General features: G+C 55.5%; 1 protein-coding gene and 1 long non-coding RNA gene across 3 annotated transcripts; both read right to left on the bottom strand.

The window, feature by feature from the left end:
- Nucleotides 1-267: 267 nt before the first annotated feature.
- On the bottom strand, nt 268-5,667 carry LOC119091986 (uncharacterized). Its single transcript, XM_037214931.1, has 7 exons — nt 5,563-5,667; nt 4,805-4,966; nt 4,026-4,130; nt 3,630-3,771; nt 2,889-3,008; nt 2,230-2,358; nt 268-1,749 (listed from the first exon to the last, which is right to left on the bottom strand). Exons 2-7 carry the CDS (start codon nt 4,820-4,822, stop codon nt 1,661-1,663), a joined length of 603 nt encoding a protein of 200 aa, XP_037070826.1. The 5' UTR covers nt 4,823-4,966; nt 5,563-5,667; the 3' UTR covers nt 268-1,660.
- A 352-nt stretch (nt 5,668-6,019) lies between these two features.
- LOC119091987 (uncharacterized) lies at nt 6,020-8,911 on the bottom strand. Of its 2 annotated transcripts, none has more exons than XR_005093481.1 (4): nt 8,851-8,911; nt 7,426-7,542; nt 6,540-6,708; nt 6,020-6,164 (listed from the first exon to the last, which is right to left on the bottom strand). It is a non-coding gene; the product is annotated as an uncharacterized LOC119091987 (long non-coding RNA). The 2 variants fall into 2 exon arrangements; XR_005093480.1 differs by having other exon boundaries at nt 8,747-8,864.
- Between the last annotated feature and the right edge of the window lie 8,597 nt (nt 8,912-17,508).

Below are 17,508 nucleotides of genomic sequence, written 5' to 3' on the forward strand. Positions count from 1 at the left end.
TGCCACTATCTGCATATGTTTAAGTTCAAATGACTGCTCTAAATAACAAAGTTCCACTGATTAGTAAAAAAGACCTCATTGCTTCACCGTCTGATTGCGTCCTGGAACGGTTTTGTGGCGCCACATTTATCTGGCACCAATTGACAACCGATCCAAGATTAGCCTCGAAGAGTGAAATACCTCGGTGGACTTTGGGAACATGTCGCCAGGGTGGTTATTGTCGTCTATTTTGAATTGCAGCATCGAAATAAAAATTTTGGCCAGTTCGACACGTGTCCCTGCGCTCTGGCTGGCCGGCTCGGTGGTAGCTTCCGTACCATTCTGCACCACCAACTAGACGCAGGACGTTTGCAGAGACCTTGTATTGAGGAGAGTGCTCTAATGATAAATCTGCACGCTTAATGGAAAACAGACATCAGCCAGAAGAGAATACGACGCACGAAGAGCTGCACACCGGTGCGCTGGTAAGGCTGGTGTCGAGCAGCACACTTGACGGACAGTCACACGCCTGCGCGGCGTCCGCATCAGTGCCGCGACGGTCGGCGGCAGGCGGTCTGCAGTGCCTGTCACGGCAGACCCGGCAGACTCGGCGGCCGCAGCGGCGCGATCTCTCCGCGCACGCCGTGCAGGCGCTCGTTCTCAGCACTGTGCGGGTTCTCATCACGCGCGTCACTTTCGGTCGGATGCCCAAGAGCCGCCGGAGCGCGACAGGGCCCCGGACGTGCCCGGGTGAGGCGGGAGGCCCCGCTCCGGCCCCGCAGGCGCTAGAGGCCGACCCGCGCGGACCCACCGGGCGCAGCGCGTCCCACATCACCGATCTGCAACGGCTGGCCGCCGCGGTCGGTTATCCGTGGCCCTCTGCTGGCGTTCGTGCCGGCATGGTCTCGCCGCGTGCGTAGTATTGTGGACGTAGAGTGAAACGTATTTAACGTGATCATCCGTCATCTACAGCCCGCTGGCTGCAGACACCATGAACAATCGACTTACATGACTAACAAGGCTAACACACGCCGAGTTCTACATGCCTCACAGACACGCTCAAGTACAACGCTTGCTTGACGGCTTGAGCTGCAAGCCTCCGCAAGGCTGTCCCGTCCAGAACTCGGACATCGGAATGTGCGCTGGTCACGCCATCACGTGTGAATGAGATCGGGCCGTCAAGGAGTTCTCGCGAGGCATGGCCGGTACCCCTTGACCCAGACTTGCAAGTGAGTGCTGACGAATAAGCTAGCTGGTAGCCACCATCGTACATGGAAATTACCGGCAGTTCAGAGTGCAGGGACCGGCGGTCCGACTGCCAGTGACCAGCGGATGCCGGACAGCGCGTCCAACCGTGAGACAAAGATCAGCGGTGCGCAGGTGAACAGCTCGGAACTAATGTGCTGCTGGCGTTCAGCTGACCCACCAACAGCTGGCCATCACCCGACGTACCTCAGCTCGCCAATCGCCGGTCGATAGCCAGGGAGAGAAAACGTACAACTCGCGGCTAGTGACCACTTAAGATTCATGAACCAATGACTAGTGCTTGACAGGCAAGGGTAGCGGCCGGGAGCTCCACAAACTGTTGACAAACCGACGGCGACCCGGCCCGGTCCGGTCCGGTGCGGTCCGGTTTGGCGCAGGTCGACCCAGGCCGGGCCCACTGGCGTGAGGACCTCACTCAAGACGAGCTCTTCTCCGACGGGGAGAGCCCGACCTCGGCAGCCCCGCTCCCGACCGTGGAGATGTCGCCGTCGACGCCCGCACGCCCTGGCGACGCACGCCGACTCGTCAGAGACCGAGCCACGACCGCAGGGGGGACGGGACACACGCGCTGGGTCCGCAAACGACGCTCGGGAATAGCACAGGCCTCCAGGGCGGAGCCGGTTCCCGTGCTGGTTGGGATCCAGCGCACTGTTGAGACGCGGCTACCTATTTACCTGCAAACAGTAGCTGCGGTTGAGCCCAAAATTCGCAGGACATTGCTCAAATAATTTAGATATAATTTCAAGTAATGAGGTGAGTCGTCATCAGTTTGTAGTTAAGGAGACATCAATGGCGTCCACAAAGGCAGGTCAAGTAGAGTCATTACAGGTAACGTGAGTAATTTCACAAAGCACGTGATTGACTTCGATAACGCACTAAGCGCCTATTCTGACACAGCATCCGGCCGGCGGCGGCGACGACGGCTCGGAGCGGCGGCGGTAGCGGGGGGGGGGGGGGGGGGGGGGAGGGGTCAGCGTTCGGCACCTGCGTTCCAGCAGAGGACCGGGCGCCCTCCGAGCCGGCCGAGAACAGCCAGGAGCGCCGCCCGCCGCCCGCCAGCCGGTCGTAAGGCCGCATGTCGTCCGTCTTCTTGTGGCGCGCCGCCTGGTCCAGCTGCGGGGGGCGGCGGCCTGATCACCGCCCGGCAGCCGGCACCGTGCAGCGTCACACAGAACGACAGCCGTGCGGCGACAGCGCCCGCACCGCACCTGTTCATGACCACTTTGTGGCGCAGTGGACAAACATGGCCGGGATTTTCGAGGCAAGCTCCGCACGTCACCAAAAGAGAACAAAGACTGACCTTAAAACACGTGCACTTTTGCGCGAGCTCATCGCCGTCGACCGTGTAATGCTACGACAAAAACCCCTCTGTACACCATTTGGATGACACGCAGGTGCAGAGCGCCGCCTGCTTGGGTGACAGGCCACGGCGCAACCCATCTTGTTAGTCGATTAATCCCGACATTAACACCCGAGCGGATGACAGACGTGACAGCGCACGAGTCCGTAATCCGATACGGTGGAGCCTGGTATGCAATACAACAGACTGCGCCTGAAGCGCTTGCACGCCGGCCGGCACCAGCGGTCGGTCGAGGCAGCAGACAACGGAGCAGCGCGCGGCACAGCGGCGCGCGGACGCTCACATCGTCTGGTAGAAAGCAGGAGATGATGAGGCACGCCGGCACGCCCACGACCAGCACGTACACACCGTACAGCCAAGGCCGCTCGCTGCTGTACACCATGAACCAGTCCAGAGTGCTGAGCTGCGGCAGGCACAGGAACGACGTCATCGCCACTCAACCGGATATTTGGAGATGGTCACCGCCCTCAGCAGTCGGTGTAACGGCCATACCAGCCGGGTCCACCTGGTAAGTATCATGCTATCGAATAGGTTGTGCTGAGTCTCGTCATAACACTTCAAATATGACACCCGAGGTGATAGCACTGCTATGACCATCGAGGTCTGAGGTAAACATACAGGTCACACCCATCCAGCCAGTTAAATCCACTGCCACTCCTAGCTGCCAGCAATTGCCAGAAGGTCTCGGCTCCGGGGGCAGCCCGCGCTTGTTCCGCTGCTGCGGCTCTCAGCGCGTCACCCCGCCCGCGCGCCTGGCACAGGCGTCCATCCCGCCCGCCCGGGACGGGCGTCCATCCCGCCCGCCCGGGACGGGCGTTCATTCCGCCCGCCCGGGACAGGCGTCCATTCCGCCCGCCTGGGACAGGCGTCCATCCCGCCCGCCCGGGACGGGCGTTCATTCCGCCCGCCCGGGACAGGCGTCCATCCCGCCCGCCCGGGACAGGCGTCCATCCCGCCCGCCCGGGACGGGCGTTCATTCCGCCCGCCCGGAGGACAGTCGGTGGCGCCCGTGCCGGCCCCTCACCTCCTCCATCCGACGCTGCCGCCGGTTTCGGCTGGACAGCGCCGGCCTTGTACTGGCGAGCGCCCTCCAGTGAGCTGGCTACCAGCACGTTGTTCAGGCGGAGGCCCTCCGCCACCGAGCGCACTTCGAAACTGACCGCACCCTGGCATGGACACCGGCAATTAGTTGCCGTGTTTACCTCAGGACAGAACGAAATGGGCATCACATATCCCTTCTGATGACGGAGAATCAGCCGCCAAATAACATTTACGCACACTGAGGGAACACAAACAACGGCCATCAGACCCGCCTATCCCATAGCACACCGGAACCGCCAGGATCGCAGCCGCGCAGCAGGCAGCTGGACGCCAGCAGGTCGCCCTGTCGGCCGGCCTCGTGCGAGGCCACGCCACTGACCGCGTCGGCCAGCTCGGCTAATGTCGGGGCGGCGCTGGAAGCTGTCGGCTCCACACCGCCGGACGGCGAGGCCGCTCCCTCCAGCAGCGAACCGCTCCTCACCACCTGCCGACGCCAGCAATGGCTCCAGTGATCGGCGGCGCGGACACAGACACGCGGCACGCGCGCACCCACACAGACGTGCGATATGACCATCCGACTTGGCAGAGCTCGCGGCACAAAGCCAGGGAATGAAGCTCGAAATCTGGGCGCATACCTACATCAGCACTAATTTTTAAGTTTTGTATCGTGGAAAGTATAAAGACACACACGTTGAACAGACGTTGAACGAAATTCACACAGGTTTGTCAAGACTGTTCGTGAAACAAATCGTCGCAATGCACCGCCGATGTGGCAAATGCTTTATAGCACAATTTGTTGGAGATCTACGGGGATGAACTGCAACACTTCTTTGCATGAGCCAAAGCAGGCCACCAGAATGCTTAAAAGACGAGCATGCGCAAACATCGAAGCACATTATTTGGGCACCACGCGCCTCATGAGCAGATTCACTCCCGGTCCGCCTCGGTCGCATATGGTAAGACAGATCGGCATGTGGCGTTCTTCATTAGGATTTGAAAGCTGCCCACATCATCTACGTAAACGCAGCGACTCCCTGACAACGCGTGTGGTAACACTGCAACTAGCGCCGCCACTTTTTACGCGCCTGAAGCCGATCGTCCGACCTCTCGCTGACGAACGCCGGCCCCCAGCCCTCAGTCGCGGCGAGCCCCACCCACCCGGTCGTCCAGCGCCATATGGAACGTGTGGTCGGGCCGAATCAGCAGCCGGAACTGGTGCGCGGCGTCGCCCTGCGCTCCCGGCAGCCGGACGCTGGCCGCCGGCCTGGCGTGAACGTGGTCCGGTCCGTCCCGATCCGGGCGGCGCAGCACGACCCGCAGCTGGGGGAGGACGAGTGTGAGACGGCATCGGTGGACCGGCCGGCGGCCACGCGGCCGGCGCAGAGGCACCGCACACGGGCCTCACAAAGAGCAGTCCGCGCGGTCTGGCATTGGCGCGATATAAATGCTACTTGGCCGAGTGTAGGCATGAGTCAAAACGCACTGACTTTGGAATGTTCCGTTGGCAGCTTATGCAGGCGTTTTACATACGAACTGGCGAAAGCAGTGCACACACACACACGCGCGCACGCACACACACACCACACACGCACACACACACACGCACACGCACACGCACACGCACACGCACACGCACACGCACACGCACACGCTCAAATTCATGAAAAAAAACTCAAAAATTTTAGACGGGAGCTCCATGTTCTTCGCCTACAACCCTGCCTCGCATGACACTCAAGTCAAGGGTGTGAAAATTACCATCATCGTGTCCTTGTGCCAATACCCTCATGCCACGGGCATTCCAAACACAGACCGGGAGGTGGACTGGTTGGAATACCCCCAGAGTTTATACCATCGCTTTAATCTGTTGGGTCGCTACCTGGTGCGACTCGGACGTCAACTGGGCGCGATTACCTCACCTCGGCTTGGTCGTCGCACTGCTCCACGCTCAACGCCAGTGAGAAGGGCGTGCGGCCGGTGACGCGGTCCAGGCGCAGCTCCGGCGTGTCAGACAGCAGCCGCAGCGCGACGCTGGCGCAGCGTCCGGCCTCGCGCGGCCTCAGGCGCGCCACCTGGCGGTCAGCACTCGCCGGCTCACGGCGGCCCGCAGCGGGCCGGGAACGATTCGGTCGGCGGCTGACCGGCGAGACGTCGGTCCTCCCCACGAGCCGAGGGAGTCGGCGCCAAAGGCATCAGCAGGGCACAGACGCCCGCCCCGCAGCGGCGGACGTATCGATCGAGGCGGCCGGCAATCCCTAGTGTTCGTGTACAAACAGCTGGCACCACAAACAGATGCACTCTCAGACATCTTCCAATACGACCAACGCATGCCAGAAGCTCATCGTGAAGACGACGCCAGCGGCGGCGCTAACCTCGTACTGCAGCACCAGCGGCCGGCCGGCTAGCCGGAGCGGCGCCTCCAGCCGGCGGCTGACGGCGGCCTGGTGCGCCGGCGAGCCCAGCTCCAGGCCGAGATCCGCTGACTGGGCCCGGTCCCGCGCCGGCTCCAGCGCCCACCGACCTGGGTCAGGTGCCGGCGTCACTGACACGTCACCGTACGCAACATGGAGAAGCACAACACACGCAGAGGGCGTTTGATACCCGTGGCCCGCGACGGCCGACACACAGACAGATCATGAGGGCGGTTGTGGATATGCTGCTTAATGGTGTCCGCCCACACGAATGTGGAGAGAACTGGTGCTGTTGTGCAGCTGGCTGCTGAAGAGAATCTTGCTAATGTATCAAACTCTGTCTCGGGTCTACCTGGAAGCACAGCTAGGCCTCAGCTGAGAGAACTGATGGCACATCAGATGCTTAGTGATAAGTCAGTCCTGCTAATGCCAGCTTATCAATATGCTGCAGAATAAAAAGAAAAACAAAAACAAAAACAACATACCACTGTACTCAATACTTTCTGCTCCATGTTCATTCTTCTTTGCCTCAGAGCTAACCCAAGTTCTCTCAAACAACCATGGGTCATCAAAATTATCTGCCAAGTGTGCCCCTTGTGGTCTGGCAGGTGAAATATATGTAAATGACTCAGTTTCTTGTCTGCTCACATCCTCCTGCAACACAAATGTACATAATACTGAGCTCCTGTCCCATTCAAGGGTTAGCAGATGCACTTTGTGTATCTCCATATGACACAAAGCATAGCAGAGCTTCCATCTGAATGATTCACATCAGTAACACATTACAGCCTGGACTGAAACATTCTGTCTTCACAAAAAGGCAGACTTTGGCTATGAATGCATTCCATATCCAACAAATCTGGCTAATTATAGCTTGAATGATATAAATATATCAACTATTTGTCTCCAAAAAACTGGATGCAATTATATTCTCATCCACCATGCTTCCAGATCCTCAATGAAACATAAATACAGATTTGATCATGCAAACATTGAAAGCAGCAATGCACAGGGGGTGATGCTAGGAATCATTTTCAGTATGTTAATCAACTCACCTTGGATGCAGTGTGCACCATACTGAACAGTGTGTGCATGTGTGTGTGTGTGGGGGGGGGGGGGGGGCTGGATGAATGTGTACTATGGCAAGGGTAAACATGCAGCTGGCTGCACATTTTCAATATTGCTAATATTCATAAATAATTAATCTCATAAAAATGATTAGAAATGTTTTGTAGGCACACCAAATATTTATAATATACATACACATAACTGCAAAAAATCCAAAAAATGCACCATCATGCATAAAAATCAACATAACTGAAAAATCACAAAACACTAAGTGTTGATCAGGTAAACCTGTCTTGCCTTCACATTTTCCAAGATGACCTTGTTGTTTGAGATTCCTGGAGATGCCCCCAAGACAACTGTATCGCTCACCAAGAAAGAAATTACACAACAAAGTAACAACCCTGCCATACTTCACACAGCCTGAAACAAATAAAGATGTTATAGAACTATATTTTTTTAAAAAAACACTAAGGATGCCTCACCTTACCCTATTCAGGTTGAGATTTTCACCATGGTTTATTATTGTGGATCATTTATAATAAAGGTACAGTGCCTTGACAGCCTACTTGAGTCAATTTTATGCATCCAATTTGTTAATATTTACAAAACATAACCCTCATCCTGATTTGCTATTTTTTAATAACATGGGCTGATAGAGAGTAAGTTGATGTGATCTCCTGCTGTTTCCCAACCAAAACACTTTAAACCTAGAGCCTCACAAACTTAGCAGAAAACAACTGTGGATTGGTCTCAACAAGATCTCACAATTGGTGATAAGTCTTATGTTGCTACATAACTAATTGGCTCTATCACATCATGCAAAAAAATCAAATTTTCTCCAAATGATATTTTTCAGCTTTGCATCTTCATATGCATGAGAATAAGCCCCACATTGAACCAAAACCTGGACAAGTGTGTTTCTTGGTCAGCTTTTAATATGTTGGAATATACTTTTATGTGTTTTGACCATAACTTTTGATGTATGGCTCTGTTATTGTGACAATGTCACCCTTCTCACATGTTCCATGCTGGTGGCCACCTGTGCGGGCTGTACATCACCATCCAACATTGCACAGACACCACCCCTGCTCCAAAATTAGAAATGCTAGCAATGCTTTCAGATGTGATAACACACAAAAATTATGCCCCATCAGCTTCTGAAAAACTGGGTGCCATTGCACAACATACCAGAAAGGCATCAACAAAAAACCTTAAGGGGGTCACACTATCTTCCCCATCAGGGTAAGGGTTAAGATAGTCACTCTACCTTACACAGGTGAATGTTTAAGGGGTGTTAAGCACTTGTTAGCTCTGGCTTATGTTTAGCTGCTTGCAATTCTGAAGATAAGCAGCCATTTAAGGCCATCTGTTACATTTAATTATAGCCTGCAAGAAGGCATGCAATGTGAGGCCTGTTTGAAACAATTAACAAGAACTGACATGCCCTTGGTAAAAGCAGCTGTGCATTAGCCCCATCAGATCAATGATTCTTAATAGATTATGAGAGATAACACATCTGAGAAACGGCAAGGGAGAAAATGCAGCTACAACGATACAATTGGCAATCCTTCCTACAGTATCAGCTGGACGAGGAGGGCGGTTCATACATTTCAACAAAGCCTACCTCGAAGAGGTTACCAAAAGAGAAAGCAAAAAAGCATGAAATCTATCATCGTTTATCGACCATGGCTCATGACAGCTGCCATCAAATGAGAAACCCCCACGGACCAACAGCACACAAATATATCCGCTGACAAAATTAGTTCTGAGTAAAATGCGCAAGCTTTGCTTCAACAACGCAATTAATGTCAAGCCTGCTGACGCCCTGCAAGATGTATTGTTGATATTAGTGTTGTTGCAGAAATCTCATTTTTGTAAAAGAAACGACAAAATTATGGCATATGACTCGTAAAAATAAATTTAAAAAATTGAAATGGTATTAATTTTTGATAATATGTTGCTTAAGCGGTTTTAATACTCTTAGCTTTTTTAAATTTTATGCGAGCCCCATGCTGTTGCCATGACAACGAACCAAACGTGATTGAACAACAAATACCGCGGATGTGGTTTGTTTTCGAAATTGGTGTCAAGAGCGTCGCGGCGTATATAGTTTGGTTTATTGTTTGTTAAGCTACGTGACTAAATCGATCCATTGTGAATGTTTCAAGAAGCTGACATTGGTATATTCTGTTCGAAAGTGCTGGCTTTTTTGCTGAAGTATACAGGAATATTGCATGCATATTTTCTTGAAAATGGGCCCTGATCCACCCATGTTCAATGGTTGGCGTATCATCCATTCCGTGATGTTATACAAAAGATGATGATGATGTGGCAAAACGATGCTGGTAGAGGTGTGAAAGGTATGATGATAAATGCCTTTCAACCACACTCTGCTCAGACATTTTCTGTGTGATGAGTATGGAGGTTAGTGAGGCACATTTAGGCATACCATTGTACAAAAAAATCCATCCCCTGCACTGGAAGTCTATGTTAAATTGTTGCACTGAATGTGTGACGCATGGACACCAAATTTGGGCTGTTTTCATTTTTTTAAAAACTAATTTGGTTGAAAACTTGTGTATTCTTGCTTTACATCTTCTTTGCAACACAATTATTCTGTGAAATATTAGCTCTGTATGCACTGAGATTGATGATGACAGTGGTCTGAACCTGCAAGGCACTTGTTTATGATGAGCATGCACTAAAATTGTCACAATGTTGCCCTATCATTAGGTATGTTCAGGAAGACATGCATTGTTGCAGTCTTGAGTGCATGTGGATTTTGTGCACTATGCTTGTCTGCTTAACATACTTTTCTATGTGAAAGAAAACAACAATTAACATCTGCATTTTTTCAGTTCAGTTACAACATGCATATGGTTGTTGAGCTTCTCTCAGAGGCAGCCATTAAGCACAAGAAGCCCTTTGCTTCCCTGCAATGGGTGGGGTCTGTGAGTACCTATGATTCATTTATTTGCAGCATATATCAACATATTGCAAAATTTTAAAGTTAAATAGCAGAAAGTATCAAAATGTTCACATTATCTGCATGGTGATTTGAGCAGCTAGTCTGGACCATGTACAGTGCTACCATAAAACTGTGACCACCAAACACCAAAGACCTGATTAGTTGTGGAATATCATTCTGATGTAACTGTTTCCTTGTGATGTGGTGCATGTGATGCTGATTTCTTTGTGGGCAGGAATCAGAGAACATCTTCCTGTTGGATGGCGGACGTACCTGCATCCTGCAGCTTCCATCAGGTGGTACAAAGAGGCCCAACATACGTTACCGCGCCCTTTATGAGCGACTGCGGGCCGCCTCTTGGACGTGTGTCTCGCCGGGCGGGGCATACCTGGCGGGTGTCAGCCCTGACGACGGGCTATTCACCTGGCATCGAGACTCGAACACCCTGCGATGTTTCCCGCTGCCTGCAGACTTCAACTGCTTCATGCCGCGCTCAGAATCCACGGAACATATGCGCAGCCCGCTCACGTCAGAACAAACGTGTAAGCCAAGCTGGGTTTTGCTTCACAATCTGTTTGTGCGGGTGGCATTGTCATAAGGTACAGTAAGTTGCTTACAAATACGCTGATATGTCGATCAGCTCACACAATCAGGCGTGATTTAGGGTCATGTATGACCAATAACTCGTGATTTGTTTGGGATTCGGCTCCTCCCCACGCAATGTGAACAAAATGTTTAGAACGTAATTCTCAAGCTTGATGAACAACTAGCATCCAATTGTGTAGATATGTGAATGCAATGCCTATGCTTCCTTTATTTTGTATGAAACATGCTCTTCGCGTTTGAATTAAAAAGTCACAGCATGAAGCCTAATCTGAGCAAAGTGTTGTTCACAGTACGACTAGCGGAGCAAGTTGTATTGACTTTCATTATGAAACAGTCGTTTTGCAGCATGCGCGGTGCGAAAAATATCTATGCAGTCTTGTTGTTGTGGTGCATTTGATTTTTTCTACTATTTGGTCTGAACCCTTTAGATGGATAGATTTCTGGGATCAGAGCTCACGCGAAACAGTGCTTGCCTTGTTAACCCCGACCCCTACTATCCGGTAGCACAATTCCAGGCAACGGCAGAATTTAGTGGCAAAAGTTTAACGTGCCGCAATGCCCGGCGCGTTCCGTCCTGCCCCCTGGCGTCAACTGACTTAGCGCGACCGCTACCACCGGCCGCAGGCCATATCTGCCAGGGATAAATGGCGAGCGCCTTAAGTGACTCGAACTCACGCCGCCACAGATGGTGGATTTTAGGGCAGGCGCTTTGACCAGCTGAGCCACTGGGACAGACTTTGGTGATGAGCTAAGCATTACTTTTGCGTTTTTGCCCTTTGGCTGTCTGCTTCGTAGCACATACAGCAAGCCATCCTTAGCATTTGCCACACTTTGTATGCTTAGCAATGCTCGTGCAACATCCAACATGCATTATGACGCTAGTTGAGACTGAATGCCAGACACGGAGTTGAGCCATGCGGCCCATCTGCCTGGCGGCAGGTGCTGGCCTGCTGGTGCCGCGGCTGTTTGTGGATGCTGGGTGCGAGCGGGCGCTGCTGGTTCGGCCGACGGGTGGCCCCTTGCTTGTCTGGGAGGATGGCGAGCCGCCCCGCTGGTCGCTGCTCTCGCTCCCCGACCACGTGCCACTGCCACCCGCGCACGCCAAGGAGACTACCGTCGATGTTGCCTTCGGTGACCAGGTGATCGGGTGATCGGGTCCCTGTTGGCGGTAGAGGTCGCAGTGAAGGTAGCGCTATAAGTCGTGATGTTGGCGTGGCAGACGCTTGCATTCACCAGTACTTGTCTTGCGGTGGTCTGATCGCCAGCGATTCAGATGTATATTCTATGTTTCCAGATCCCGATTTCCGTGGGCTTAGCCAGTCAGTCACAGCAGCCAGATTGCGGGACTGTGGCGTTATACTGACAGCGTCATTTAACTGGTCAAAAAATAATTTAACGACGCAAAGATTCCTGATGCCTCTTCTCTACTTTGTCACCGCCGTCGTTGTAGTGGTTGCGATGAGTCGCCGGGCTCTGGCTGGACACTGCCGTCTGGCTGCCGTGGCGAGAGCTGGGCTTGGGCGGTATCGCAGCTGCCGCGCGCCAGCGGTGTTTGCCGCGGACCTCGTCTGACGCCGCCCTCGGGCGGGTCGGCTTCAGGAGGAGCGGTGGGCCTGCTGTTCGTTAGTGTTCGGCTCGGATACGCACCTGGTGGTCAGCACGGTGACGCTGAGCTGGCAGCCGGCCGGCCGGCTGCTGACGGACGGCCAGAGCCGCTTCTCGGCCCGCTGGACCGTGCTGCGCCTGCCCTGGGAGCAGGTCCACCCGCGCGCCCGCCTCGTCCGCCACAGCGGCGCCCTCCTGGCTCGGTGAGATGACTTTGACGGCGTGTGGTGACGTCACTAGCAGCCACTTCTCGGCCTGCCCGCACCTGGCCAGCTCTCATTAAGCACCGGCCGGCAAGCGATTGTCGTATAGATATCGGGTAGCCGGAAACGTGACAGCATGTCCTAAATGGGGAATAATCTAGAACAGTATTTGGAGAATGGAGCGCAAAATTTTCCGTGGCGTTTGTTGAGGTTTCGCGATCTATCACTGCGCCGTCGATGGTAGCTCTGTCCGATTTGGCAGTTACAGGCCATTGCGGGATGCTTGTTAGACTGTCCCGCCGCCAACAAGTCAGCGCCGATTTCGCGTCCCTTTCCAGGTACAGCCGCGCCGGCCGCCTTCTAGCGGTGGCTGTCAACCAGCGGGACTCAGACGTCACCCAGCTGGTCTACCTCAGCCCGACCGGCCGCACTGTGCTGGTGGCAAACCTACACGGCGTCGGTGCCACCCGCGTTCACCATCGCCACCAGCGGTACGTTCAACACAGCTGCCACCATCATCGGTAGGTCCATACAGTCACGTTACACCCATCGCCACAGCCATCATCGACTGGTCACAGCGGTACCATTATAAGTGGCGACATGTCCTCCGTTCTCTCCGTTATAGCTGCATGACCGTACATCAATACACACACCATTAATGCCTCCAGCGGAAGGTCCATGACGAGCGGCATGTCCACCACCACCACCACTGCCACCACCAGTGACGGTGAAGAGATATGCTGTGCGTGCCTGCGGATTGCCCCGGTCATTTCCTAACAGCCTTCACCACTGCCACCACCCGTGGCGGTGAAGAAGCATGCTGTGCGTACCTGCGGATTGCCCCGGTCCTCTACTAACACCCGTCCGCGGCAGGTACTATTGGATCGCGTCGCTTTGCTGGCTGGCCGGTGACGCACTGCTGGCCGCCGTCACCAAGCAGGGCTCGCTGGCGCTGCTGTCGGCGCTGGCCGAGCCCGTGCCGCTGCTGCTAGCCGACGGTGGCGGCGGCGCGGCACGACCCTACTTGCTGCTCCACCCGCTGGCCACTGACAGGTGAGGCGATGGGAGAGCGAGCCCCGACCGCCTGTCGGAGACAACAGCCCCGTGTTTGCGTCGGCTGCTGGTCTGGTCGGTGATATCCGACAGGTTTGGGCTGCGGTGTGTTTGATGATACATTATGTGTCCTATTGACTCGCACAGTCCGGTCGGTGGGCGCACACAATGGTTGTTAACGCCAGGACTGGTTCTGTCGCCGTGTGATGTGTGATCAACGACATGTAACGCTGCATTTGGTGATGAATTATGCTGTGTTAACTGACGTGTGACGCTGTATATAGTGATGAATTATGCTATGTTTACTGAAGTGTGACGCTGCGTCTGGTGGCGTGCGTCGCTGTGTCTGGTGTTGTCATGCCTTGTGTTTTATACTGCTTGGTGTGTTTGGTGATGCCTGTGGCCGTGTATGTACGGACATGCGACACTTTTTTCGGTGACATGTGCCATCGCATCGGTGACGTCCGATCATGCACTTCGTGACGTTTTATGTTGTTCTCTGATGTCATATGCTGCGTTTGATTAGGTTTGACACGTGTTTGGCGACCCTGACGCTGTGTGGTGGCGTCTGGCACTATTTTGGTGATATCTGATACCACAGTATTATGATTGACGCTGTTTTGTTGCATAACACTGCTTTGTGATGTGCGACATGTCTGGTAATGTCCTACGTTATGTTCGGTAACGTGTGCTGCTATGTTTGATGACGTATGACGCCGCGCTTGGTGAGATCTGCTGCTGTTTTTGGTGACGTGTGCCGCTGTGTTTGGTGACGTGTGCTGCTGTGTTTGGTGACATGTGCCGCCGCGTTTGGTGACAAGTGCCGCTGTGTTTGGTGACGCGTGCCGCCGTGTTTGGTGACGTGTGCCGCCGTGTTTGGTGACATGTGCCGCCGCGTTTGGTGACGTGTGCCGCTGTGTTTGGTGACGTGTACCGCTGTGTTTGGTGACGTGTACCGCTGTGTTTGATGGCATGCTGCCGCTGTATCGTGCCAGTGAGCCGACGGAGGCGGGCGGCTCGCCGCTGTCGTCGGCCCGGTCCGTCGCCCAGCCGCGCCGCCAGCGGTTCTCAGTGGCCGCCCATCCTCGCCGGCCCGTCCTCCTGTGCTCCTCCGGCTACATGGTCACCATGGTCGAGGTGAAAGGCCACGCGTAGGTATACAACATGTTTGGGTGGCGTGGTGGTGAGGGGCATGTGGTGCGTCAGCTACGTGTCGTTCGCTGTCGTGGGAGATTTGCCCCATTTTGTCATCATTCTTATTGATACGCTTAAGTTTGACAGAAGCACTGAGACGAGATGTCGGTGTCGCGACCGGAATAATTGTTCGGTTTATCGCCATCGTCTTGTGTGTTAGTATGAACACAACGTTTCTCGGCCAATCTACTCTCTGGGCGTCGTCAGGCGTTATTTAGTCCTGGGAAGGACTGGATGATGTTTGGCGTTCATATAGTGACTCAAGAACACCTGACGATGGCTGGAGAGCTACCTGGTCAAAACGTCGCGCACATGCTAATATAGGAGGAGGGGACGATGGACCGGACAATAATTTCAGTTGCGATTTACTTAGGGGTTAACAGAAACATCAGTGCGGTGCCCTTTGATAGACTAATAGCTTATTGTTGGTGAGGTTTTTGCAGTGTTTTGCAACTAGTTTAGAACAAGACCTATTCCCAGTGTTCCGTTACCTGCTTTGCCTGTGCAGTCGGTCGCTACTGGGTGCACGGACTTCAGATTACGAGCCTCTGTGGTGCTTGATTGGTCCTGTTTAATCATTTTTAGTTGCATTAGCCTGATAGCATGCATGAAGTGGATTATTGTAGTAAACAGGAGTCGCAGAAATGCAGTGAAGCGCGAATTACTGATGCCATACGTGATAAGTATTAGTCAACATCCGCGTTTGGAAGGGATCAGCAATCTGTGCTGCATCGCCTGCTGTCCCATTTATGGTGACTATGCGAGCGGCTGTCTGCCTACAACACGCACTTGTCTTGCCGCTGTGCATCATTCGTTGATTTTGCCTGCTCTCCTCCCTAGCCCACTGAGCATCTGCGATCGGTTCATCGCGTCCTGCCAAGAACTGCTGACTGCCCTGAAGCGGAGTGAAGTGCTGGACTCGACTGGCTTCTCCCCACCTGCGTCGTCGGCGTACCGGGCGGCGCCGAAGCCGGCCGCCACCGGCGACGGCCGATGCTCGCGCACGCCGTCGACCGTCCGTCCGGCCGGCAACGAGTACGTGCCGACGCGGCGGCCCGTGCAGCGAGCCGGCCGACGCCGCAAGCGTGTGTCGTTCGCCGACGAGCCAACGTACGAGGAGGTGGCGGCGCCGGCGCCGGAGGAGGCGTCGCACTGGGACCAGGTGCGCGCCCTGTGCGGCCGCCTGATGTCCGCCCAGGCGCTGCTGGTGTGCCAGGCGAGCCGCGGCCGCTGCACGCAGGAGTGGGCGGGCCGCGCTACTGCCGTCTGCCGGCTGGCGCGCCAGCTGGCCGTCGCCGCGCTCGCCGACGGCTGCGGCCGGCTGGGCGGCCAGCGCGGCAGGCTGGAGCGGCTGCTGCCGCTGCTGGGCCGGCTGGCCACACTGGCCGCCTTCAGTCCGACCGGCGGCCAGGCCACGCTGGCCGGCGTGCGTCTGCTGGCGGGCGGCGTGGCCGCGGCGCTGGCGGGCTCGGCCCGGATGCCGGCGTCGGACGCGCTGGCTGCGCTCCAAACGCTGCACCGCGTCCTCCAGTCGGCTGAGGCGGCCCAGCTGCGCCCTGACCCGGCCGCGCGGTGCGTCGATCCGTTGGAGCGACACCAGATGGCCGTGCTCTTTGCGGTTCAGCTGTCGGCGGGCCAGAATCCCTGCTGGAGCGGCCCGGCAGCGGCGCTCGGCCCGCTCTGGCGCCGCCTGCTGCTGCGCGCCAGTGCCGTCTATCGCCGCCAGCGGGCGCAGCTGCCGACTGACCAGCAGCGTCAGCTGGCCGCGCTGCTGGGCCAGCTGCAGGCGCGCGTGCAGCAGCAGGGCCTGCCCCTGGCCGGCCCTCGCCTGCCGCGCCGCACGCCGTTCCTGCGCCGCTACCTGTCTGGTGACTGGGCCGGCGCCGCGGCGCGGCTCAGCGGCCAGCTTAGGCGCCGCGCTGCAGGCCCAACGGTCGGCGCGCGCCTCTCGCCTGGCGCACGGCCTGCTCTACCTGCACGTGGCCGGCGGCCGGCTGCGGCTGGCGCTGGAGGCGGCTGACGCGGCGCTGCGCCGGGTCAGCGGCGCGCCGGGCGCCCTCGGCCTGGCCGCCACGCTGCGCCACGAGACAGGCCGCCGCCTGCTGCGCAGCCTGGCGCGGCTGATGGCGCGCTTCCACCTGGCGGCGCCGCTGGCCGTGCAGCCGCCCCACACGGCGCGGCCCGAGCCGCCGCTGACTAAGACGGGACGCAGCTGCTCGCGTGAGTGTCCTGAGTCGCGCGGCACGGCTGTGGAGGCGGTCGCGTGGTACCGCCCGCGAGTGGGGCGGCGCCGGCCGCAGCGGCTGCTGAGTTGTCGATGTATTCATTAGGCTCTTTCTGAATTGTCGATGCAGTTATCGATGTGCTTTCTCGGCTAAATAAAGCGAGTTGTTGCCAAGTAGACCATAAAGTACCTGACTGACTGTTACAGTTGCCTGTTAACACTAGTTAGTTACCCTTAGATTGAATTATGTGCGCGCTCAGTGCGTTGTCACCCAAGCTGTGGTATACCGCCTGCCTTTGGCGGAGAATGTATTTGTGACGTGCTCGGAACCACACGTGTGCTCGCATTGCAGGGCGGAAGCTGTCTGTAGTTAGCCGGGACCCAATGACTGCCGACATTTCGGCCCACTATCTTTCCGACATATGGAGCCCGCAACAGGCCTTTAAGGTGGGAGCCAATGTTCCACGACCTTGGTTCGCCATGTTCTGTGCAGGTGTTTTTCACCCTGCAAAATGAATCGTATTTTGGATGCA

This window comes from Pollicipes pollicipes, unplaced genomic scaffold, assembly GCF_011947565.3.
Source record: "Pollicipes pollicipes isolate AB1234 unplaced genomic scaffold, Ppol_2.1 Scaffold_3447;HRSCAF=4054_pilon_pilon_pilon, whole genome shotgun sequence".
Classification (NCBI taxonomy): Eukaryota; Metazoa; Arthropoda; class Thecostraca; order Pollicipedomorpha; family Pollicipedidae; genus Pollicipes; species Pollicipes pollicipes.

Coding starts and splice junctions, on each gene's coding strand:
- LOC119091986 (XM_037214931.1), bottom strand. Junction 2,359..2,888: donor CCTGCTTTCTACCAGACGAT/GTGAGCGTCCGC, acceptor CGCCCCCCGCAG/CTGGACCAGGCGGCGCGCCA. Junction 1,750..2,229: donor GGTCCTCTGCTGGAACGCAG/GTGCCGAACGCT, acceptor GTGCGTCGCCAG/GGCGTGCGGGCGTCGACGGC.